General features: G+C 34.3%; 1 protein-coding gene across 3 annotated transcripts; it reads left to right on the top strand.

Moving 5' to 3' along the window:
- Window positions 1-116: 116 nt before the first annotated feature.
- LOC131601431 (serine carboxypeptidase-like 11) lies at window positions 117-27996 on the top strand. Of its 3 annotated transcripts, XM_058873239.1 has the most exons (14): window positions 123-369; window positions 444-598; window positions 5680-5756; window positions 5864-5983; window positions 6369-6471; window positions 6737-6774; window positions 6925-7023; window positions 7326-7412; window positions 7587-7730; window positions 7829-7900; window positions 8019-8134; window positions 8363-8476; window positions 27437-27482; window positions 27617-27996. In XM_058873239.1, the coding sequence occupies exons 1-14, from the start codon at window positions 215-217 to the stop codon at window positions 27698-27700; spliced, it is 1410 nt and encodes a 469-aa protein (XP_058729222.1). In that variant the 5' UTR covers window positions 123-214; the 3' UTR covers window positions 27701-27996. The 3 variants fall into 3 exon arrangements, 2 of the variants coding, with proteins under 2 accessions (XP_058729221.1, XP_058729222.1); XM_058873238.1 differs by lacking the exons at window positions 27437-27482; window positions 27617-27996 and adding an exon at window positions 26629-27301 and having other exon boundaries at window positions 117-369; XR_009283659.1 differs by lacking the exons at window positions 123-369; window positions 444-598; window positions 5680-5756; ... (7 more) ...; window positions 8019-8134; window positions 8363-8476 and adding an exon at window positions 8774-22565 and having other exon boundaries at window positions 27617-27771.

A 27996-nucleotide genomic window follows, 5' to 3' on the forward strand; every position in this document is an offset into this window, starting at 1 on the left:
AAAATTGACATGTGGATGATGCCAAATTCAAATTAAATTGATTTGTCTAATTTTGACAAAAAAAAAAAAATGTTTAGCAAATCCGTACGTTGCAAGCTGTTACAATATGAACCACTCAATCTCAATCCAACAAACAGTTGCTGCAACAAACATAAATCATAGTTACCATATTCTCACCATCTGTGCAGTTAGAAAATAATTGAAGCTTGTAAAGATGAACCTGTTGATTCTTTCATGTCATAGTTTTCAGATTCTATTTGCTCTTGGTGTGCTTTTCATGGCAACTCACATTGAAGCTTCTTCTTCTAGCTCAAAGGTTGAATACCTTCCTGGTTTTGAAGGACCACTTCCATTTGAACTTGAAACTGGGTAATCAATCTTAACCCTTACTTTCTCTATTCTTATATATATTATTTTCTTAAATATTCTATTGAATTTGATAGGTACATAGGGTTAGGAGAAAGTGATGATGATGATGATATGCAAGTGTTCTACTATTTTGTTAAATCAGAGAATAATCCTCAAAAAGATCCTCTTATGCTTTGGTTAAGTGGTGGCCCTGGTTGTTCTTCATTTTCTGGCCTTGTCAATCAAATAGGTAATTTTTAAAGCATAAATTTTTCATTTTTTTCTAGAGTTTATATTTTGATATCTAATATCAAGAACATGTGACTAACTCAGTCAGTTTTTAAAGCTATGATGACTTGATATAGTTTGTTATTATACTTTTACTAACAAATCTGTTTTGATAGAGACTATACTCAGCACTTATTATTAAGAAAATATTCTCTTCAATTTATTTTTAATTAAAATTAATTTTATTAAATTAGTTAACTCAAAATAAATTTTTGTCCCCACATAAACAAAAAAATTGCATTACAAGTAGAGTAGATGTGTTTGTAGATAATTTTTTTTTTAAAAGAAGATGCAAAGACAAATTAGACCTCATCCTAAGGTCTCCTTCACAAAGCAAGACTCTAAGGATTTCCTTTTATATGGAAAATGTAATAAATATTACATTATAAATTTAAAATTAATGGAACAAAGAAGATAAATTATGAAATATAGAAAAGGAACAGAGGAAATGGAAGGATTGTAAGATCTAAATATTTAGTTTTTTAATAAATAGAAAATAGATGTCCTATTGAGTGTCAATCAACGAAAGGAAAATATTTAATGCTAATTTTTAAAATTATAATGCGTACGCAAGCGAGCGGGTGTATCGAAGTAGTATAAAAGATTGTCGAATCTTCAGAGACTAATGTCAATCTACTGTAATCTATTGTCGCTTTGTAAAACTAAGACTAATGAATGATTTGATTAAGGGGAAGCTAAGAACTAAAACTGAAATAAAATAAAGATTTAGATAAATATAAGAAAAGAGAGACCGGAATGTGTATTCCGTGTACCTCAGGGACTCTGTAACTCGTTGGCTTATAATAATGTCAAAAACATATTTAGTAGAAAATATTAGCTTAAAGACTAACCCTCATACTCCCGTGGTCTTGAATAAAGTCACGCTCTTCAACCGTAGGATTTTGCTCTCGCTCGCCCAATTAAATCAAGAAACGCGATTTGAAAACTAAACAAGTTCTAATTATTCCTAAAGCGCTCTCACTGTGTTTAAGATTAATGCCTAATTTTTACTATATGGTTTGACCCCCACGCTCTCAATGTGTCGGTTCGAACCTTAATAGATCTCTCACTCTCGTGAGGAAATCATGGTAGGTAACCTTTCACTCTCATGACAAAGTTACCTAAATTAATATTAAACACATAAATCAAAACATAATTTTATAATAATAATTAAGCCAATACAATAATTGCGTGACAAAGCACACGGAAGCTGACGTGGAAGAATGAGTAGTTGTTGTTATGCCCTAACTAAATTAGTTAGTCAGTTATAGCTAACTTCATATCAATTGTTGTGTGACAATTTTTACAAAAATGAAGCAATAACTCTTCTCTTTCTCTCTATATTATATTGTTTCTCTGCTTATCTTCTTTCTCCATCAATGGAGTTTTTCATCATCATTTCATAGCTTTTACTTGCTTAGATTATCGAGTCCCATCAGAAACGACAGTCCTCACATACAGGACTCAAAATAATTTAGCCGGACAAACTTAAAGAAAATTTGAAATTATAATTATTAACCATGAAAATAGACATATTTAAATTTATAATGATAAAACAATATTATAAGAACAAGAAACTAAAATAAATCAACTGTCAATAGTTATAAATAAAAAACATTTAAATCACAAGTGCATGCTTGAAAGAATTGAGATATTATATGCTTGAAAGAATTGAGATATTATATACATGAAAATATTCAAATATTAAAGTCATTTTAACGTAAAGAAAGGGAGTGGTGGATCCACGTATTTTTTTTAATTTTTTGTTTATGACCTACTATCTCGGTTTATTCGGTAATCGAATGGAAAGATTTTGATCAACCTCCCTTCAAATCTCAAAGTCATTTCAACACATTTTATTTTATTTTTATTTATTTAATACATATTCCCTCTATTATGTTGGAATCCGACGGGGAAAACGTGAGTTTGTTTATTTAACCAACAAATTTTTGTCATCCAATTATAAACGAACAATAGTCAATACCTTGTCAACTGTCACTACTACGTAAAAGACATTTCACCATAATTGAAAAAGGGATACCATCACGCTTGGCCAACTGTGGTGAGGTAGGGGTTGTAAATGTAATACAATAGTTACATTAAACAGTTAGCATTAATAGCAGTTGTGCTTTACGACCGTTGTGATACATAAACTTGAGTAACAGGCAGGGGGTGTAACTGTTGTAATAGGTAGTGAAATTCTTGAAGTTCTTAACGCTTAACGTTTAACAGCAGTTATGCTTTATGACCGTTGTGATATATACACTTGAGTTTGTTATAAATTATGTGGAATGTTTTATGACCTTAACAATAACATACATCAACAACAACCCTTAAATAACATACAATATACAACAAACAACTTTTATTAACAATAACAAAATCGTCAACAACATACTATAAACAACATACAACTTTTATTACTAACAACAAACAACTTTTATCAACAACAATAATAACATATTAACTCAAAATGTTGCTTACAAAAAAATTAACTCAAAATGTCTCAAAAACGTACCTGTCTCAAAATGGCATCCACAATGAAAGGAGGATGAAGCTAAAGAGAGAGCTGCAAACTTTTGTTAAATTTGAATGGATGTCATTCTAGGTCTTTCACACAAGATTTGCATATTTCACTTTAGCTTCATCCTCCTTATATTTTTTCTTCATAGCAACACAAATTACCATCTGTGAACCACACCCACAGTATGAAATTTCTTGAGTTAATTTTTTTCGTTCACCTTCCCTTACCTACAAATTAAAATGTAGTAGCATGATATTGTAAATATAATAGTTGCAGAAAGTCCACTTCTACAATCTATACACTACCATAATCCATAAACCAATAGAAAATTCACTCATCTTGAGTTATATGTCATACTATCCTACAAATAGCAAGAAAGAAGCTATTGAAACATACACTATGATACATAAACAACATAATTAACTTCTTAGGTTATACATTCACTCATATTAATTTAACTTCTGAAGCTATTATACTCATCTTAAATTCACTTCTTAGGTCATATTATCCTACAAAAAAATGAAAGAAGTTATATTATACATGTCAATAAAAGTTTACTTCTTAGGTTATACATTCACTCATCTTAAGTTAAACAGATTTGAAACCATAAACTATTGAACCATGAAAGAACCTATATTATATAATGTGAAGAATAATCTGTAACGTAATCAGTTTCTAAGATTTGATGGAGTTAGATCACATTTCGTAAGCTTTGATGCAACAAAGATAACCATTCGAAGAAGACGAGTTCGCTGCATGAGTTTGGTGTTTCTATTTTGCATGTTTGTAAAGAAAGGTTGTCGAAATATTAATGGAGATTAGTATATATGAGAGAGACGAGTGAGGGAGATGTTGGGTTTTATTTTGAGAGAGACGAATGTTATATACTGAAGCGAGATAACTCCGCTTATATTTACATGTAATACCTTTCACTATGGTTGATAATAAGAACCGTGATGAAACGTTAGCACATTACACCACAGCTGATAATACGAGTTGTGATGAAATATAAAGACAAATCCTTTGTGTAACGAAAACTAGAAAATTGTGGGTGATGAGATTCGAACTCTTACACTCTAGGTACATTTCACCATGGTTGTTAGCATTGATCGTGGTGAAATATCTTTTAATAAATAAAAGGGAAAAAAAGAGTCCAAAATTGATTTATTACCACGGTTAAGAGAATGACTATAGTAATATGGTGTTATAAAAGATATATTTTGTAGTAGTGTCATTAATTCACATGAAATATTAGTGATCCGCATGAAACTCACACCAACCAATGTATTAGAATAAAAATACCACGACTTATTTTTAAAGGAGAGTGCAGAGTCTTGAAAACACATTGATAATAAAAGCATTTCATGAGGTAGAATTAATTTTCTGAGATGTATTGCGGAGCAGAAAATTGTCTCAAAATTGGTTTCTTAATGTAACTGCTCTCATAATTTCTAAAATTATTTTCTATAATGGATGTTTGTTAAAATTGTTTGATGTTATTGTTAGAAAATTATTGATGTAACTTAATAATGTTTGTTGTTACGTTTTTGTTATTGTTGTTGTTGTTGTTAGAAATATTAAGACTCAACAACAACAATTCATGCTTTCTTAACAACGTCAAACCTTTTTTTACAAACATGTATTGAAGAAATTAATTTTACAAGAGAAGATGAACCAACCTTGATCAAAAAATTTATCTATTCTTGCAATCCATCTTGGAGAATGATTTTGTAATATTGATTTAACTTTGGTGGAAAACCAACCGAGAGAAAAAGTTAGTTATTTCACCTCGGTGGAAAAATGAACCAATAGAAAAAGTGAGAAATTTTTATTACGTCCTTCGTTACCTCGTCCACACCAACCGAAATGTAAGCTTAGTTTGAACTGAGGTAAAAAAAATATTTTTCGTAGTAGTGTTTTCAAATGTAGTATATTTACTTTTGGTTAAGATTACTCTAATGCTAATTATTAGCAAGCTAAAATTTTTTTAAGCTAGAATTAGAATTTATCTTCACTCAAATTTGTATCCAAGACAAAATAAATATATTTTACTTTTTTTGCATTATTTTTGAATTGTTGTGTTTTTTATATTTTAAGTTTATTTCTAATTTTTATTATATATGTAATTATAAAATCATGTATATTGGATATTTAAAAAATTATATAGACTTTACTATACCTTAAAATTTTTTGATTTTGCATCATAACTAATTAAATAAGAGATCGTACTTTGTAATCTTGAAGTTAAATATTATGATCAATTTGAGAATGGATTCTCTCCTATTTTTTCCCTTCAGCTCCTATCCTACTCTAAATCCAATAGTTGTTAAGAAATAAAAGAATAATGACCTAGAAGAGAAGTAGGTATATAATATAATCTAAAGATTAGAATTATGGCTAAACAATGGGCACTAGAGAAAAAGTTGTAGAGGATCCATATCCCATCAATTTTTTACTTTAGCTATTTTTTAGTGTTGGGTTTAGCTTATCATTAGAATTGACCATGTTGAAAGTAATAGGTCCAATTGCATTTGAAAAAAAGGAGTACAACGGGAGCATTCCTAGTCTGATCTTGAGGCCACAATCATGGACAAAGGTGCAGAGAGTGCTGAAATCTAAACATTCATTTTTTTGAGTTTTTTTATGATAATTTCATTATTGGAAAGTGATTTACTAGTAGTAATGATAATGTTTTTTGGTCAGCTATCCAATATTATGTTTGCTGATTTGCCATTTGGAACTGGTTTCTCATATGCAAAAAATGTCACTTCTCTTCGAAGCGATCGGAAGTTGGTTCACCATGTTCATCAATTTATTAGAAAGGTATCTTCATTATGCTGACTAGCATGTAGACTGACACATCACGGTTCAAAACCGTTAGTATATATGTATAAATCATCATGTTGTTGTTATTATTATTATTATTATTATTATTATTATTATTATTATTATTATTATTATTATTATTATTATTATTATTATTATTATTATTATTATTATTATTATTATTATTATTATTATTATTATTATTATTATTATTATTATTATTATTATTATTATTATTATACTTCTTATCATATTTTTATATTTTTCTTTGATTAATGGGTACTTTAGGACAATCACCTCTTGCGTATCACTCTAAATATATTTTATTATTTTGATCTTTCTATATCATTTGTAACACTTATTTGTATTTGCGTATTTGTAGTGGTTGATTGATCATCCTGAATTTCTTTTAAATGAATTCTACATTGGAGGAGATTCATATGCTGGCATTCCTGTTCCCGCCGTTGTTCAAGAAATTTCAAATGGTTAGAAATTTTAAATGACTCAATTTTTAATATGAAGTTGTCATCTAATTAATTGAAATATATATATATATATATATATATATATATATATATATATATATATATATATATATATATATATATATATATATATATATATATATATATATATATATATATATATTTTACAATAACGATGATATCGAAATAATTTCATAATTGTTTTAGTTAGCCCTCCTAACTATAAATATGATACATTATTTGCACTAATTTTTTTTATTAACAGGAAATGAAAAAGCTCTCCAACCATTGATAAATCTCAAGGTTTTTCCCCACTATATATCTTTATCTTCAATTACCAATGAAAATTATAATGAAGAGAGAAAATTTTTAAAACTCAACACCTTCATTAATTTTTAACTTTAACACTTGTTATATGCGATATTAAAGTTAAACCAATGTTAAATTTTTTAGGGATATCTGCTAGGAAACCCTGTAACAACAGGTAAAGAAAAAAATGATCGAATCTCATATGCTCATGGAATGGGGCTCATTTCTAATGAACTATATGAGGTATTATTACTAATCATTTTAAATAAAGTTGCATTGAATTTTCAAATTGATTACGATTATGATATGTTTATATGGCCGAACAACATATAGTTCATTAAAAATAAACTATATGTTGGCCGCAGCAAAACTTGATTTGAGTTCAACTTTTAAATTTAACAAAATTTAATTTATTTATTTATGAAAAAAGACTGCACTATTAAAGTTATTAAGACCTCTAAATATATTTGGCTGATACTTTTTTAATTTCAATTGAAAGATTGGTATTATGCTTAACGGTGGTTTATGGTTCATTGTTGGCGCAGTCCTTACAACAAAATTGTAAAGGAGAGTACATTGATGTCAATTCTAAAAATGCATTATGTTTAAGAGACCTCAAATCTTTTGACAAGGCAAGTAAACTATCTCAATTTTATGTATATCCCTTATAAAGATGATATTAATTTCTGAAGTAGCTTTTTCTCTTCATTTTTATCAATCTTTAAAACTATCTAACTTTCAATTTTATAACTTTGTCTAATTTAAATTTGTTTGAAATATTATTAAACAATTATTTTTATCTGCAGTGTCTAGTAGGAATTAAAATGTCTCATATTTTAGATCGCTATTGTGAAGATGAGCCACATCTATGGAGGAGATCTTTAACTCAAGAGTTTAAAGAATCTCTTAGTTATCATTTCACAGTGCCCGTGCCTGACTTAAATTGTCAAGTAATTTTTTGTTTCATAAATTATATATAAATATATTTCAAAAAAAAATTCATAATGCTTCAAATTTTATATCTTGGTCATTTTCATTGTTTTTATAGATTTATAAATTTTATCTCAACGAAAAATGGGCTAATGAAGAACGTGTTCGCAAAGCACTACACATTCGAGAGGTTTGGCATGATAAACTAATAAACTCATTATATCTAATTATCCTTAAAATTACATAGAAATATTTCTAGATTTAAGTTATCAATAACATATTAATGGACATAATTTTGAGTTTTGCAGGGTACTATAAAAAAATGGAAACGTTGTTATCGGAATGATTTTGAGTTTTATATCCCAAACAGTGTTGAATTTCATGTGAATCTAAGCAAAAAAGGATTTCGCTCTCTGATATATAGGTGAAGATTTTAACTTTGTGATGTAGTGAATATTTCTTTTAAATCATATGAAGTAATTAATCTTCATAAGTTTATAGGAAAATCAATGGTTGATTTTGATTAAGTATGAATGTGTCAATAACATCATTCATTAATTTTTTTTATTGTGCTAAGTAAATATTTCTCTTTATTATAGTGAGATTCGTTTTTCTTCCTAATTTCTTATGGAATTTGATGTATTATTTGCAGTGGGGATCATGATTTAGTTGTTCCTTTTTTATCTACACAAGCATGGATAAAAAGTTTAAACTACTCCATTGTAGATGATTGGAGGTCATGGTTAATTAAAGATCAAGTAGCAGGGTAAGCATTAAACTTCAATATGAATATGATATCATCAAATTTTTATTATTACTTACAAATATTAGGGATCTTGGAGACATAATGAAAAATTAGCTTTAAAACTTGAAAACATGGAAACGAGAGAAAGTTAGTTATATATATATATATATATATATATATATATATATATATATATATATATATATATATATATATATATATATATATATATATATATATATATATATATATATATATATATATATATATATATATATATATATATATATATATATATATATATATATATATATATATGTGTGTGTGTGTGTGTGTGTGTGATATTCTTATGATCTACAAATTAATGATGGGTGGGTAAATCTCAATCTTTTAGTGGAATTACAAATTGATCAATTAAATTATTAACATTCATCAAAATAACCTTTATTTTTGAAAATAACCAAAGATATTTTCAAATGTGTAAAATGTTATTCAAAATGACCATTTATTACCTTATTTAGTTTGGGGCTATAATGTAACATGTTAAATTGCACCTTAATTCAACATCAATTTTTGTTCATTAGAGATTAATTTGTTTATTAACTTCTTGACACTTTAGAGATAAATGTGTAGGTAATGGAAAGTGTACAAAGACTAATTATTAGAAAGTTAGGCTTACAAGACATTAATTTTTTAGACAAAATAGTCTACAATGGAAGACTAATTATTAGAAAGTTAGACGTTTTTTTAAACAAAATAGTCTACAATGGGATGACATTGATGTGAGATCTGTTAGTGCTAGTGCATTTGGATGAAAAGAATGAGAGGATATGCAAGTGAAAAGGATAAGAGATTGTAGTATTGAAATTTATGTTTAATTTCTTACATGTTAAGTATTGAAATGTATGTATATTTACTTGCAATACTAACAACAACTTAAATACTTACGATTTGTTTGCGAGTTTAGAGGAGAGGGGAAGGCTATTGTAAACGAAATTTTAAAAAAATATAGGAAAATATTTGACATTTAAAAAAAATGATTTTGTTTAGAATGATAAAAAAGTCATTATCATTACTATATTTTTAATTTTCAGAATACTATAACAACCTAAAAGATATTTGGAAAATTTATGTAAGTCATCCAAAACCCTCATTCAATACAATTTTTCAGTTACCCATTTTAGGGGGTTTTTGGTATTACAAATAAAATCGAACGCTCCAAAACCCTCCTACCCAAAATCTTTCTATTCTTCTCACTCAATCCTTCCTATTTTTCAAAGTCCTCCCCCTCCCTTCCCCTCCAAACTCGCAAACTAATCCTTAGTAATTGGATTATATTACAACATCCCCTTATAATCTAATTATGCTGATCACGATCTTAACAGTCAATTTGTACAAGACCTAAAAAATTTCTTAAAGCTAAAAAAAATTCAACTTTTAGTCCCTTAGTAAGAATGTCTGCAACTTGTGATTCACTTGAGCAATGTCTTACTTCAAGTTCACCTTGGTTTACCTTCTCCCTCAAGAAATGACACCTTGCTTCAATGTGTTTAATTCTGCCATGTAGAACTGGGTTCCTTGCAAGATTAATAGTTGAATTGTTGTCAATCTGTAGCACCAGTTGTCTCCTAACATGGACCTGCACTTCATCAAGCATATACTTGATCAAGATGGCTTGACAAGCAGCCTAAGATCCTACTATGTATTCTGTTTCGCGTAAGGACAATGCCACCACACGTTTCTTCCTTGAACACCATGAAATTAGAGCACCCAACACCTGAAAGAAATATTCAATTGTGCTTCTTCTATCCTTATTGTCTCTATACTAATCAGCATCACAATAGCAATTGATCAGGGCCTCTTTGCCTTCACATGATTGTGGAAACATGATTCCACAATTGAGTGATCCTTTACGATATCTTAGGATTCTCTTTGTAGCCTTCATGTGTGACACTCTACATTCATCCATGTACATTCTTACTAGTCCCACTAAGAAGCCTATATTAAGTATGATATTGCACACATACCACAAGAATCTTATAACTTTCTTGAATAGAGTGACAACAACGTTGTCCTTATCTTCATGCTTTTCAAGTTTCAAATTTGGTTCAATAGGTGAATATGCGGGATATGAATCAAGCATTATGAATCTCTTGAGGATTTGTTAAATACTTCCTTTAATGTAGAACCATACCATTTTTGGTCCTTTGGAACTCTATACCTAGTTTACCTCAATAGCTTTGGTGTTTGCTGGCAACTTGACTATTTCCCATGTATTGTTTCTTTCTATGGATTACAGTTCTTCAATCATGGTTTCTTTCCATTATTTGTTCTTCAACTCATTGTAGTTGATGGGCTCAACACCAGTAAGCAAAGAAAAATGAACCAAGTCTCCATCTATTGTGACTTCATCATCACCAACCACTTCACAGTCGTAAATTCTTGCTGGAGTAATCATGGTTCTTTGAGGCCTTTGTGATGTGGTTGCTACATCCTGTTGGATTACTTCATTTCCATGCTCGAGATCTTCTGCTTCCATAATTGGAGTTTCAATAAAATAATGTTCATCAACTAGAGTCTCATTTTGCTCACTACTATCTTCATAAAATATATTACTCATCAACCACAATTAAAATGCTCACTAGAATATTGCCAGTGAATGGATTGAATAACATGTAAGCTCCAGTCTTGTGATAACCTACCAGAATTATACGTTCACTTTTGTCATAAAGTTTTCTTCTCCTAGCATCAAGAACATGTCTGTAACAAATGGAACCAAAAACTTATAGATGACTCGCAGATGGTTTCTTGCCACTCCACACTTCATCAGGGACCTTGTTCTTTAGTATTTTGGTAGGGCATCTATTTAACACATAAGCAGCACCGGTGACTCCTTCACCCTATAGAGAGTTTGGTAAGTTCTTTTGTTTCAAAATACATTTGGACATACCTAATATACTTCTATTACTTCTCCCAGCTGTTCCATTGTGTTAAGGGGTGTAGGGAATAGTTTCTTTATGATTAACTAAATGTTCTACATGAAATTCCTTAAACAGCTTGGATGTATATTCACCACATCCATTTGTTCTTAGAACCTTAATCATCTTTTCACTTTGAGTTTCAACCATTATTTTAAATCTTTTAAAGATTACACTTCATATTTATGTCTAATCATGTAGACCCCTATTTTTCTACTGTTATCCACAACAAATGATACAAATTATTTGTTGCTTCCAATAGTAATATTCTCAAAAGGACCACATACATCTAAATTATAGTATTCAAGATGACCCCATTGGCATATGAGATATGATAACTTTCTAGATTGCTTCCCTACCTAGCAACCCTCACAAATTTTGTTAGGCATGACAAGACTTGGTATACCAATTACCATGTCATGAGTAATGAGTTGATTGAGTGGCCTAATGATTAAATGGCCAAACCTTAAGTGTCATAGCCAACTCTTCTTGTGCTCTACAATTTCATTCACACATTGAACCTCAATTGAATTGATAATGGTCTTAAATGTTTAATTTTTGGATAGGGGAGATTTCAATACCAACCTATTGTAAAAATCAAACAACTCAAAATCTCCATTCTTCATGTCCACTGAGAAGCCTTTTTCAGCCATTTATCCAACACTCAATAGGTTGTATTTCATCCTAGGCACATAAAACACATCCTTGATTATGGCTTGTGCTTCATTGCTTCTTCGAATAACCATGATGCCTTCTCCTTTTGCTTATAATAAGCTACCATGAGAAAGCCAAGTCTTTATTTTCTTAGTGTCATTAAAGTATGGTAGCCAAGTTCCATGACCAGTCATGTGGTTTGAGCAACATGTATCCAAAAACCAGGTTTTGGAATCCACATGTTCATCTGAGACTACAGCCATAAGCACCATGGTGTCAGAGTCATCTGAATCTTCTTGTGAAACATTTGCTCCTTCATCATGCTTTTCCTTTGTAGCTCCCTTGCCATTCTTGTATCGGAAGTTCTTGGCCACGTGTCCCCATTTTTCTTAGATATAGCATTGCACGTTTTTCTTTTCTAGTTTGTCTTTGTGATGTGAGGCTCCTCTTTTGAGGATTCACAAGCCATATAATCAACCTTTTTCTTTTAAAAATGCAACTAATAAATCCTTTTTACCTAAGTATTGTCTCCTTTCCCCTTAAACTTGTTGGAACCTCCATGCTTGTTTCTTGTTTGGGCTTGCAATCCATGTATCGAGTCTCGAACATCCTTTCTCTTGATTATCCTTAATTCATGAGCCTTCAATGAACCAACAAAAACTGTCAACTTCAGTGTGTCAAGATTGTTGGATTCTTGAATAGCCACGGTAACACGATCAGAGAGAGGTCAACATTCACATTAACTTCTCAACTATCATCTTATCAATCAAATTTTTGCCACATCCTTTCATGAGGTGAACAAGATTTTGCATCTTGAATACATAGCTCTCCGTCTTCTCGTCTTCTCGTCTTCTCCCATCTGTAGTAAGTAGTAACTGTGAATACAAGATTACACTCAAAGAGGTTTTTGATTTATGGCAAACTCAAATGAGCATTCAAACAACAAGGAGGAATCAGAAAAGCAAAGCATTTGATCACTCATGAAAGCACAAGGTGATCCACTATGCATATAAGTCGACTCAACACAAGCTGGACATGAAAAATGCAGAAAATCAGCAGTTAGGTCGACCTACTGTCAATCTAGGTCGACCTAAAATGAAGGAAAATCCATATACCTCTGCTAGGTCGACTCACAGACCATTTAGGTCGACTCAAAATGAAGAAATCTTCATATCAGTCTGCTAGGTCGACCTACATGGCAACTAGGTCGACCTAATCTGTGAAAATGTCCCCAGAATGCATCAGAAGAGGATTCTGGTCGACCTACTCCTTCAACAGGTCGACCTAACTGGGAGCAAAATTCTGCAAGCTCTGTTAGGTCGACCTAAGCACTACAAGTGGTCGACCTAACTGATCAAGAAAGTTCAAAAATCAGTTTTTCTTGATTCTAACTGTTATGAAATCATATATATTGTACAAGGGTAATTATTCAAGCAACACCAACGACTGAAAGATACACAAACGCTTCTCATCTTCGTTCTTCATCATCTCCAACACAATTACACATAATCATTCTTGCGTTGCGGGTTAGTGATGAGTTCGATAACGTCCATGGAACGGAATTGAAGATTCCTAGTGGGTGAAGGTTTGTGGGGTTTGTTGGTGAATAAAATCTGCGGGTTTTGTCCTCCACGACGGGTGGTTCTTGGGGGTTTTTATCAAGAGGCGTTCATTGAGGATTCGGCTGAGTGTAACGATTGAGGAACGGGGAGTTCAAGGAATCAAGACACTGCAGAAGGGAATCAAAGTGAAGCTCTTGGATAACCTTGATCTGGCTCAAGATTAAGGGGGAAGAAGATTCAAAGGATCGACATAATTGGTTTATCGTTTATCGCTTTGTTATCTTCTTTGTATATACTACTTTCAACATTAATGAAAGATTACCCAATTTCAATTTGGAATTGGGGGCAGACGTAGTCGTAGCGAGGACGATCGACGAACTGCCTAAACAAATATCGTGTTCTTGTCGCTTTTACTTTCTCTTTTACTTTCTGTTCATAATTGGTTATAAGTGCAAAATTGATCAACGATTCAAGTGTTAAAATTGTGAATTAAAGTTCTGCACAAACATCACAATTCACCACAACTTGAATCACTATCAATTTGAATCTATCACCAAGTGTTTGTGTTTTTGCTTAATCCAATCTTACTGCATTGCAAATCAAAGTTGTCAATCTAGAAGTTAATTGGATTTCAGTTGTTAAACGTATTGGTTAGCTATCATATTACTTCACCATCAATTCCACTTACTCTTTGGTTTTGAAACACATACGACCTTTGCAATAGCGGTCCAGAATAGACGCAAGTCGATTCAGAACCGCTTTCGCTCGAGTCTGTAGAAAAATTTGTAAAAACTTAGTGAGATCTATTCACCCCCCCTCTAGATCTATAGGCCAGCGTCTAACAAGTGGCATCAAGAGCTCTGGTTTATTCCGTGCTACGTGAAACACTTATTGGAAAGATGGCTTCTGGACCTAAAGGGGCTCATAATAGAGCTCCAGTTTTCAACGGAGAAAACTACGGCTATTGGAAGGATTGTATGTGTGTCCATATCAATGCAATTGATAGGAACATTTGGACAGCTATTGTCAATGGTCCATTTCAGATCACTATGACAAATGCAGCTGGTGCAGTTGTTCCAAAACCAGAAGATACTTGGAATGCTGAAGATGAAAAGAAATATGCATACGATTGGAAAGCGAGAAACATTCTAATCTCAGCTCTAGGAGTTGATGAATACTATCGCGTTTCCCATTGTAGATCAGCTAAAGCTATGTGGGACACATTGCAAGTTGCCCACGAGGGAACGGATGATGTCAAACTAGCTAGGATCAATACGTTAACTCAAGAGTTCGAACTTTTCCACATGGAAGATGGTGAAACCATCGAAAGCATGCAGAAAAGATTCGTTCACCTGAAAAATCGATTAAATTCTCTTGATAGACCTGTTTCCAATGCAGTTGCTACTAACAAAATCTTAAGGTGTTTGAACAGGGAATGGCAGCCCAAAGTTACAGCAATTAAGGAAGCAAATGATCTCAACACTTTAGACATTACCACTCTCTTTGGTAAACTAGAGGAACATGAACAGCATCTTAAATGCCTTGACATGCATGAGAAGAGGACAAAGAAAGAAAAGAACATGGAAAAAGAGGTAGAGAAGAAGTCAATAGCTCTAAAAGCTTCGAGCTCCAAGACCTCAAAACGAGAGCCAAAGGATAGTGACACAAGTGATGACGAAGACTCCGATGATGAGGAAATGGGACTGTTTGTGCGAAGATACAACAAATATCTAAAGAAAAATGGAGCAAAACATTCCGACAAAGGATTGATCAACTATAGAAAGCAATCAAACATGTTCAAACAAGATGACGACAACAAAGGAAAGATCAAAGGTCTTTGCTTCAATTGTGGGAAAGCCGATCACTACAAACCGGATTGTCCATACCTTAAGAAAGAAAAGGAGAAGAACCAAAGCAAAGGTCATAACAAATCTAAAAGAGCTTACATAGCATGGGAAAGTGATTCATCTAGTGAAAGCTCGTCAAGCGATGAAGAAGAATCAGCAAACCTATGTTTCATGGCTCATCAAAACAAGAAAAAGAAAGCTGTAAGTCATCTTAAACCTGAACTCGTAGATAAGGTATCTCATTCTCAACTAAAACTTGCTTTTGAAGAATTACATAGAGATGCAATTAAAGCTTTCAAACTTTTGGCCTCAAATAAGAAAATATTTTCATATCTTGAATCAAAAGTTGAGAAAACCGAAAGGGATATGGAAGCTTTAAAACAATCTATGCTAGACATTCAAAAGGACAAAGTTGAATTAGATCCTACATCATGGTTTGGCTGTGAGACATGTCACATTTGGCAAAAAGAAGTGAGAGATCTAAAAGCCAAGTTAGACAAGGCTCTACAACCAAAAGTGACTTTTGCGGTTGATCCAAACAAGTTCAAAAGATCGTATACTCCTTTATATAGTAAATACACTTTTGTACCAAAAGTATCAACTAGCAAAACTCCATATTCTCATCATATTACCTGTCATTATTGTTGCAAAAAGGGACATACCATTGAAAAATGCAAATTTAGGAGAATTTTAGTTCCTAAAGGAGTATTTCAATGGTTGCCTAAGTGCAACAAATTGTGTACTCACCATCCAGGACCCAATGAAGATTGGGGACCTTCTACTCTAATTTAATCTCGCAGGAAAAGTGTCTTGACATCGCCGAACGGTGGTAGTTCCTTGACAGCTGGTGCTCAAGACACACATAGGTAGACATACCAATTTTGATATGTCATCTATGAAGACAGTTTGAAGAATCGATACTAGACAAGTTTTTCGCAAAAGTCAACCTGTGAAACATTCCATCAAATCAATTCATTATCAAATCTAGGAGTATGGCACACTGACAAGAAGACTCCACACAATGATGACAAAACACCTACATATTGAGAAAGCGGTAACATGTTTATTGTTCACTTCCAAAAATTTTATTGATGCTATAATATGCTATCAATTAACATGCTTATAGTGACATCATGTGCTCTTATCTACTCTTCTCAAATACTTATGTATATTTGTTCATCAGTTCATTCATAACATACAATGGTTGTGCATTCAAGCAAATGTCAAAACAAAAATACATCATATAGAAACATTTCTAAGGCATTTTCATCATTGAAAGAAACTTAGGTCGACCTACCCTGTATTTGAGTCGACCTACATAAGAAGCTTTTTTAGAAAAACCAAAAAGGTCCAGTTGCGTCGACCTACTCACAATTTAGGTCGACCTAATTTGGTCATTTGTTGTTACTACTTCTGTTAGGTCGACCCAGCTTCACTTTAGGTCGACCTACTGCGTAAATTTTTTTTTTATTTGGGTCTGTTAGGTCGACCCGACCCAATAACATTCATTCAAAACACTCCATTCTTGCATTCCCTCTCATTCTCATCTCTTTTGGTACGGCTAACCCTAATTCCTCAAACTCAAAACTATCAAAAATCCTCCCTCTCTCACTCAAAGCATCTCCAACCATGCCTCCAAAATCAAGAAAAGGAAAGGAAATTGCTTCCAGTTCATCATCTCAACCGGTAAGTGCTCTTGTTCATCCTGATTGTAGAGAAAACTTTGAGAAGTGGCAGATGCAAAGGAAAATTGTTAAGCAATACACTTATGATCCAAATCTTGTCGAAAACATGCATATCCCTGATGTCGCTGCGTTAATTGAACATCAAAATATTCATCCCTTATTGCAATGTGATACCCCGTACTGTGAAAATACCGTTAGGGCTTTCTATGCAGGATTTACGAAAGGAGACGGTTGTAACTTCCGTTTCAAAATGGGATCTAGATCGCATGTTGTTGACAAACGGGTCTGGATTAGTATCTTTGGTCTGACAATCGTTGGTGATGAACTCCGTATGGTAGACGGGGATGTACCGGGAAACTATGATCATGAGGCCTACATGAAGTCAATCCTCAAAGATCCTTCCGTATTTGACAGATCAAATGAAACAATAACAGCTGGTCATTTAAAGCGAGATCCTAGGCTCTTGAACTGGGTAATCTCAAGAATCATTCGACCAAGGGCTGGAGGATATTCGAGAATTGAAAGAAATGAAGTGGTGCTCATGTATCTGCTGCAAAACAGAACGCGTTTACACTGGCCTCACTTCCTTGCTGCTAAGTTTCATGAGGTCAAACAGAAAACTACAGCCCTATGTTATGGTTCAATCATTCAAACAATTGTCAATCACTTTGGTATGCGACTTGATCACTTACACTACACTCGCGTACATCAATCCCAGGAATTCTCACAAACCACCTTGACTCTTATGGGATATCATTGGAATCCTGTGAGGAAAACATATTATCTCATTCAAAAAGGAACAGGGAAAGTTATCTACAACTATGATGATCCTACGGAGTTTGGAAACAATGTAGGAAATGAGGAAGAAGGAAACGATTAAGAAATAGCAAATGAGGAGGATCAAACCATGGAAGACATAGCTCATGACACAGATCCAAATTGGCAATATGTTCCGTCTCAACAGGAAGAAGTTCCTTGGGGATACACTGCTCCACCTCCTCCTGATCAATCTAACATAATATCTATGCTTGAAGCTATGCAACTTCAACAAAAGCAGAACTTTGAAACTCAACAGCTTCAATTTCAAACAATGCAGCAGCTTCAACAAGATAGATATGAGGAACAACAACGGCAATACCAATCTCTGTACGGCTTGGTTCAGGAACAAAGGAACGATTTTGAGACGTTTGCATCCAACTCCATATTGAGGCAGAATCAGTTTGAGGAAACGGCATTGCATCGTCATGCTAACATCAGCCAAAGCTTCAACACTCTTAACATGTCTGTGCTGGATTTGTTGGAACAGGTTGAAGAAGATCGACCTCATACATTTCAAAGAGGAAGAGGAAGAAGGGGCAGGCGTTAGGACATATCGTTTATCATATCATCATTTCATTGCATTTCATGCCATTAAGTCCTTTTTTGTTTGTTTTGTTGTTAAAAACATTATATGATGTAGCACTCTATGTTCTCTTTTATAATTCTCTTGAACTACTATGTATGTTGTTAGCTTGCTTTAAAACATGATTAGCTCTTATGATTTCACCATTTACATGTTATCTATCTCTATGACTACCGGTGTTCTTTATTTTTCTTGTTTCTCTCCTACTCTGCTCTCTGTGTTTCTCTTTTTGATGTTGTCAAAGGGGGAGATAGATACAATAGATGCTGAGTGTACGGGGGAGCCTTGGTGAGAGATTGCCCTGTTGAGAGATAGATGCTGGATGTACGGGGGAGCTCTGTTGAGTCCTTGTCAGCTTTTGACTATTGGTTTGCCATCATCAAAAAGGGGGAGTATGTGAATACAAGATTACACTCAAAGAGGTTTTTGATTTATGGCAAACTCAAATGAGCATTCAAACAACAAGGAGGAATCAGAAAAGCAAAGCATTTGATCACTCATGAAAGCACAAGGTGATCCACTATGCATATAAGTCGACTCAACACAAGCTGGACATGAAAAATGCAGAAAATCAGCAGTTAGGTCGACCTACTGTCAATCTAGGTCGACCTAAAATGAAGGAAAATCCATATACCTCTGCTAGGTCGACTCACAGACCATTTAGGTCGACTCAAAATGAAGAAATCTTCATATCAGTCTGCTAGGTCGACCTACATGGCAACTAGGTCGACCTAATCTGTGAAAATGTCCCCAGAATGCATCAGAAGAGGATTCTGGTCGACCTACTCCTTCAACAGGTCGACCTAACTGGGAGCAAAATTCTGCAAGCTCTGTTAGGTCGACCTAAGCACTACAAGTGGTCGACCTAACTGATCAAGAAAGTTCAAAAATCAGTTTTTCTTGATTCTAACTGTTATGAAATCATATATATTGTACAAGGGTAATTATTCAAGCAACACCAACGACTGAAAGATACACAAACGCTTCTCATCTTCGTTCTTCATCATCTCCAACACAATTACACATAATCATTCTTGCGTTGCGGGTTAGTGATGAGTTCGATAACGTCCATGGAACGGAATTGAAGATTCCTAGTGGGTGAAGGTTTGTGGGGTTTGTTGGTGAATAAAATCTGCGGGTTTTGTCCTCCACGACGGGTGGTTCTTGGGGGTTTTTATCAAGAGGCGTTCATTGAGGATTCGGCTGAGTGTAACGATTGAGGAACGGGGAGTTCAAGGAATCAAGACACTGCAGAAGGGAATCAAAGTGAAGCTCTTGGATAACCTTGATCTGGCTCAAGATTAAGGGGGAAGAAGATTCAAAGGATCGACATAATTGGTTTATCGTTTATCGCTTTGTTATCTTCTTTGTATATACTACTTTCAACATTAATGAAAGATTACCCAATTTCAATTTGGAATTGGGGGCAGACGTAGTCGTAGCGAGGACGATCGACGAACTGCCTAAACAAATATCGTGTTCTTGTCGCTTTTACTTTCTCTTTTACTTTCTGTTCATAATTGGTTATAAGTGCAAAATTGATCAACGATTCAAGTGTTAAAATTGTGAATTAAAGTTCTGCACAAACATCACAATTCACCACAACTTGAATCACTATCAATTTGAATCTATCACCAAGTGTTTGTGTTTTTGCTTAATCCAATCTTACTGCATTGCAAATCAAAGTTGTCAATCTAGAAGTTAATTGGATTTCAGTTGTTAAACGTATTGGTTAGCTATCATATTACTTCACCATCAATTCCACTTACTCTTTGGTTTTGAAACACATACGACCTTTGCAATAGCGGTCCAGAATAGACGCAAGTCGATTCAGAACCGCTTTCGCTCGAGTCTGTAGAAAAATTTGTAAAAACTTAGTGAGATCTATTCACCCCCCCTCTAGATCTATAGGCCAGCGTCTAACAAGTGGCATCAAGAGCTCTGGTTTATTCCGTGCTACGTGAAACACTTATTGGAAAGATGGCTTCTGGACCTAAAGGGGCTCATAATAGAGCTCCAGTTTTCAACGGAGAAAACTACGGCTATTGGAAGGATTGTATGTGTGTCCATATCAATGCAATTGATAGGAACATTTGGACAGCTATTGTCAATGGTCCATTTCAGATCACTATGACAAATGCAGCTGGTGCAGTTGTTCCAAAACCAGAAGATACTTGGAATGCTGAAGATGAAAAGAAATATGCATACGATTGGAAAGCGAGAAACATTCTAATCTCAGCTCTAGGAGTTGATGAATACTATCGCGTTTCCCATTGTAGATCAGCTAAAGCTATGTGGGACACATTGCAAGTTGCCCACGAGGGAACGGATGATGTCAAACTAGCTAGGATCAATACGTTAACTCAAGAGTTCGAACTTTTCCACATGGAAGATGGTGAAACCATCGAAAGCATGCAGAAAAGATTCGTTCACCTGAAAAATCGATTAAATTCTCTTGATAGACCTGTTTCCAATGCAGTTGCTACTAACAAAATCTTAAGGTGTTTGAACAGGGAATGGCAGCCCAAAGTTACAGCAATTAAGGAAGCAAATGATCTCAACACTTTAGACATTACCACTCTCTTTGGTAAACTAGAGGAACATGAACAGCATCTTAAATGCCTTGACATGCATGAGAAGAGGACAAAGAAAGAAAAGAACATGGAAAAAGAGGTAGAGAAGAAGTCAATAGCTCTAAAAGCTTCGAGCTCCAAGACCTCAAAACGAGAGCCAAAGGATAGTGACACAAGTGATGACGAAGACTCCGATGATGAGGAAATGGGACTGTTTGTGCGAAGATACAACAAATATCTAAAGAAAAATGGAGCAAAACATTCCGACAAAGGATTGATCAACTATAGAAAGCAATCAAACATGTTCAAACAAGATGACGACAACAAAGGAAAGATCAAAGGTCTTTGCTTCAATTGTGGGAAAGCCGGTCACTACAAACCGGATTGTCCATACCTTAAGAAAGAAAAGGAGAAGAACCAAAGCAAAGGTCATAACAAATCTAAAAGAGCTTACATAGCATGGGAAAGTGATTCATCTAGTGAAAGCTCGTCAAGCGATGAAGAAGAATCAGCAAACCTATGTTTCATGGCTCATCAAAACAAGAAAAAGAAAGCTGTAAGTCATCTTAAACCTGAACTCGTAGATAAGGTATCTCATTCTCAACTAAAACTTGCTTTTGAAGAATTACATAGAGATGCAATTAAAGCTTTCAAACTTTTGGCCTCAAATAAGAAAATATTTTCATATCTTGAATCAAAAGTTGAGAAAACCGAAAGGGATATGGAAGCTTTAAAACAATCTATGCTAGACATTCAAAAGGACAAAGTTGAATTAGATCCTACATCATGGTTTGGCTGTGAGACATGTCACATTTGGCAAAAAGAAGTGAGAGATCTAAAAGCCAAGTTAGACAAGGCTCTACAACCAAAAGTGACTTTTGCGGTTGATCCAAACAAGTTCAAAAGATCGTATACTCCTTTATATAGTAAATACACTTTTGTACCAAAAGTATCAACTAGCAAAACTCCATATTCTCATCATATTACCTGTCATTATTGTTGCAAAAAGGGACATACCATTGAAAAATGCAAATTTAGGAGAATTTTAGTTCCTAAAGGAGTATTTCAATGGTTGCCTAAGTGCAACAAATTGTGTACTCACCATCCAGGACCCAATGAAGATTGGGGACCTTCTACTCTAATTTAATCTCGCAGGAAAAGTGTCTTGACATCGCCGAACGGTGGTAGTTCCTTGACAGCTGGTGCTCAAGACACACATAGGTAGACATACCAATTTTGATATGTCATCTATGAAGACAGTTTGAAGAATCGATACTAGACAAGTTTTTCGCAAAAGTCAACCTGTGAAACATTCCATCAAATCAATTCATTATCAAATCTAGGAGTATGGCACACTGACAAGAAGACTCCACACAATGATGACAAAACACCTACATATTGAGAAAGCGGTAACATGTTTATTGTTCACTTCCAAAAATTTTATTGATGCTATAATATGCTATCAATTAACATGCTTATAGTGACATCATGTGCTCTTATCTACTCTTCTCAAATACTTATGTATATTTGTTCATCAGTTCATTCATAACATACAATGGTTGTGCATTCAAGCAAATGTCAAAACAAAAATACATCATATAGAAACATTTCTAAGGCATTTTCATCATTGAAAGAAACTTAGGTCGACCTACCCTGTATTTGAGTCGACCTACATAAGAAGCTTTTTTAGAAAAACCAAAAAGGTCCAGTTGCGTCGACCTACTCACAATTTAGGTCGACCTAATTTGGTCATTTGTTGTTACTACTTCTGTTAGGTCGACCCAGCTTCACTTTAGGTCGACCTACTGCGTAAATTTTTTTTTTATTTGGGTCTGTTAGGTCGACCCGACCCAATAACATTCATTCAAAACACTCCATTCTTGCATTCCCTCTCATTCTCATCTCTTTTGGTACGGCTAACCCTAATTCCTCAAACTCAAAACTATCAAAAATCCTCCCTCTCTCACTCAAAGCATCTCCAACCATGCCTCCAAAATCAAGAAAAGGAAAGGAAATTGCTTCCAGTTCATCATCTCAACCGGTAAGTGCTCTTGTTCATCCTGATTGTAGAGAAAACTTTGAGAAGTGGCAGATGCAAAGGAAAATTGTTAAGCAATACACTTATGATCCAAATCTTGTCGAAAACATGCATATCCCTGATGTCGCTGCGTTAATTGAACATCAAAATATTCATCCCTTATTGCAATGTGATACCCCGTACTGTGAAAATACCGTTAGGGCTTTCTATGCAGGATTTACGAAAGGAGACGGTTGTAACTTCCGTTTCAAAATGGGATCTAGATCGCATGTTGTTGACAAACGGGTCTGGATTAGTATCTTTGGTCTGACAATCGTTGGTGATGAACTCCGTATGGTAGACGGGGATGTACCGGGAAACTATGATCATGAGGCCTACATGAAGTCAATCCTCAAAGATCCTTCCGTATTTGACAGATCAAATGAAACAATAACAGCTGGTCATTTAAAGCGAGATCCTAGGCTCTTGAACTGGGTAATCTCAAGAATCATTCGACCAAGGGCTGGAGGATATTCGAGAATTGAAAGAAATGAAGTGGTGCTCATGTATCTGCTGCAAAACAGAACGCGTTTACACTGGCCTCACTTCCTTGCTGCTAAGTTTCATGAGGTCAAACAGAAAACTACAGCCCTATGTTATGGTTCAATCATTCAAACAATTGTCAATCACTTTGGTATGCGACTTGATCACTTACACTACACTCGCGTACATCAATCCCAGGAATTCTCACAAACCACCTTGACTCTTATGGGATATCATTGGAATCCTGTGAGGAAAACATATTATCTCATTCAAAAAGGAACAGGGAAAGTTATCTACAACTATGATGATCCTACGGAGTTTGGAAACAATGTAGGAAATGAGGAAGAAGGAAACGATTAAGAAATAGCAAATGAGGAGGATCAAACCATGGAAGACATAGCTCATGACACAGATCCAAATTGGCAATATGTTCCGTCTCAACAGGAAGAAGTTCCTTGGGGATACACTGCTCCACCTCCTCCTGATCAATCTAACATAATATCTATGCTTGAAGCTATGCAACTTCAACAAAAGCAGAACTTTGAAACTCAACAGCTTCAATTTCAAACAATGCAGCAGCTTCAACAAGATAGATATGAGGAACAACAACGGCAATACCAATCTCTGTACGGCTTGGTTCAGGAACAAAGGAACGATTTTGAGACGTTTGCATCCAACTCCATATTGAGGCAGAATCAGTTTGAGGAAACGGCATTGCATCGTCATGCTAACATCAGCCAAAGCTTCAACACTCTTAACATGTCTGTGCTGGATTTGTTGGAACAGGTTGAAGAAGATCGACCTCATACATTTCAAAGAGGAAGAGGAAGAAGGGGCAGGCGTTAGGACATATCGTTTATCATATCATCATTTCATTGCATTTCATGCCATTAAGTCCTTTTTTGTTTGTTTTGTTGTTAAAAACATTATATGATGTAGCACTCTATGTTCTCTTTTATAATTCTCTTGAACTACTATGTATGTTGTTAGCTTGCTTTAAAACATGATTAGCTCTTATGATTTCACCATTTACATGTTATCTATCTCTATGACTACCGGTGTTCTTTATTTTTCTTGTTTCTCTCCTACTCTGCTCTCTGTGTTTCTCTTTTTGATGTTGTCAAAGGGGGAGATAGATACAATAGATGCTGAGTGTACGGGGGAGCCTTGGTGAGAGATTGCCCTGTTGAGAGATAGATGCTGGATGTACGGGGGAGCTCTGTTGAGTCCTTGTCAGCTTTTGACTATTGGTTTGCCATCATCAAAAAGGGGGAGTATGTGAATACAAGATTACACTCAAAGAGGTTTTTGATTTATGGCAAACTCAAATGAGCATTCAAACAACAAGGAGGAATCAGAAAAGCAAAGCATTTGATCACTCATGAAAGCACAAGGTGATCCACTATGCATATAAGTCGACTCAACACAAGCTGGACATGAAAAATGCAGAAAATCAGCAGTTAGGTCGACCTACTGTCAATCTAGGTCGACCTAAAATGAAGGAAAATCCATATACCTCTGCTAGGTCGACTCACAGACCATTTAGGTCGACTCAAAATGAAGAAATCTTCATATCAGTCTGCTAGGTCGACCTACATGGCAACTAGGTCGACCTAATCTGTGAAAATGTCCCCAGAATGCATCAGAAGAGGATTCTGGTCGACCTACTCCTTCAACAGGTCGACCTAACTGGGAGCAAAATTCTGCAAGCTCTGTTAGGTCGACCTAAGCACTACAAGTGGTCGACCTAACTGATCAAGAAAGTTCAAAAATCAGTTTTTCTTGATTCTAACTGTTATGAAATCATATATATTGTACAAGGGTAATTATTCAAGCAACACCAACGACTGAAAGATACACAAACGCTTCTCATCTTCGTTCTTCATCATCTCCAACACAATTACACATAATCATTCTTGCGTTGCGGGTTAGTGATGAGTTCGATAACGTCCATGGAACGGAATTGAAGATTCCTAGTGGGTGAAGGTTTGTGGGGTTTGTTGGTGAATAAAATCTGCGGGTTTTGTCCTCCACGACGGGTGGTTCTTGGGGGTTTTTATCAAGAGGCGTTCATTGAGGATTCGGCTGAGTGTAACGATTGAGGAACGGGGAGTTCAAGGAATCAAGACACTGCAGAAGGGAATCAAAGTGAAGCTCTTGGATAACCTTGATCTGGCTCAAGATTAAGGGGGAAGAAGATTCAAAGGATCGACATAATTGGTTTATCGTTTATCGCTTTGTTATCTTCTTTGTATATACTACTTTCAACATTAATGAAAGATTATCCAATTTCAATTTGGAATTGGGGGCAGACGTAGTCGTAGCGAGGACGATCGACGAACTGCCTAAACAAATATCGTGTTCTTGTCGCTTTTACTTTCTCTTTTACTTTCTGTTCATAATTGGTTATAAGTGCAAAATTGATCAACGATTCAAGTGTTAAAATTGTGAATTAAAGTTCTGCACAAACATCACAATTCACCACAACTTGAATCACTATCAATTTGAATCTATCACCAAGTGTTTGTGTTTTTGCTTAATCCAATCTTACTGCATTGCAAATCAAAGTTGTCAATCTAGAAGTTAATTGGATTTCAGTTGTTAAACGTATTGGTTAGCTATCATATTACTTCACCATCAATTCCACTTACTCTTTGGTTTTGAAACACATACGACCTTTGCAATAGCGGTCCAGAATAGACGCAAGTCGATTCAGAACCGCTTTCGCTCGAGTCTGTAGAAAAATTTGTAAAAACTTAGTGAGATCTATTCACCCCCCCCCCCCCTCTAGATCTATAGGCCAGCGTCTAACAGTAACTCGTATTTGCTTCTCAATGCTATCAATTTTACACCTTTCACTTTCTCACTACTTTCATAATATTTGACAAGGATATCCCACGCTTCCTTTGCAGATTCAGCATGAGAAATACGATCAAAATTTGCACTGTCCACTGCATATTGAATACAGAACGCAACCTTTCGATTTTTCTTCTTCAAATCCTTATAAAATGTCCTCTGAGCCTCAGTTGCATTGAAAGAGGGATCAAGGAAACCATTTGTAACCACTTCAAGGGTTTATCGAAAACAAACTAAGGACTTCATCGGCTTATGCCACCCGTTCCAATTTTTGCCATCTAGAATTGGAAGAGAGTTGGGAATACCATTGCTACCATTCATCTTTGCAGCAAATGCCACTCACAATCCCTGGAAACACGACCACCGACGTGTAAATCATGAATGATTCAAGAAAAACGAATCTAAAGGCTCTAGATACCAATTTGTTAGTGATAGTGCACTTTGTTGAGAATGAATTAGAGGATATTCAAGTAAAAGAAAGAAGAGATTGTAGTTTTGAAATATATGTTTAATTACTTACATGTTAAGTAACACCTTACATGTATATATACTAGTATGTATACTTACTTACATTACAAGTAACAAGTAAAACACCTAGTAATTAGATTTATTAGAACAAGATCAATGTGGAGGGACGTTGATAAAAATTAATAATATTTTAATTGAAAAATATTTTTTTTAAGTGTATTAGTCAATTAAAAAAAATTAGAGCCTATTTGATTTAGGCTTACAACTTCGAAGATTAATTAGTGTATTGACTCTTAAATCTTGAACTGTATTCTTCCATTTTGTTTGATTTCCTACCAAAAACATCATAACACAATTTGTATTCTAATTTAAATTAAAAAAATGTATTTCATGCAGATACACGAGGACTTATTCTAATCAAATGACATTTGCAACAATAAAGGTAAGATATTACTAACTAAAACACAAATACTTTTTTGTTCTTTTAAGGAAAACATTCCATTTATCGAAATGTTTAAATATCTTTGAGTAGAGTACACAAGTTTGTTAAATTGTTTTTTATTTTATTAATTACAGGGCTCGGGACATACAGGACCTGAATACACTCCTGAGCAAGGTTTTCTCATGTTTTCTAAATGGATATCTAATACACCTTTGTAATCCACGCTTAAGATGGCTATGTTCATTTGTTAATGATTTCATTTTATATAAAAAATTGCAATATTTGAACATTGTGTACTAAGGAAGCCATGCAAATATGTAATGCAAGTAATGATTTTGTAGTTGGGACAAGCTTGATAAACAAATTAATTTTTAGGTGATAACGTGAGAAGACCTTTAACCTGCATTACAAATGAATGTTTAAAGGTTAAAGGTTTTCTCATGTTTTCTAAATGGATATCTAATACACCTTTGTAATGCACACTTTATTAGTTATTTGTTTAAATTGCACATAA

This window comes from Vicia villosa, linkage group LG5 (assembly GCF_029867415.1).
Source record: "Vicia villosa cultivar HV-30 ecotype Madison, WI linkage group LG5, Vvil1.0, whole genome shotgun sequence".
NCBI lineage: Eukaryota > Viridiplantae > Streptophyta > Magnoliopsida > Fabales > Fabaceae > Vicia > Vicia villosa.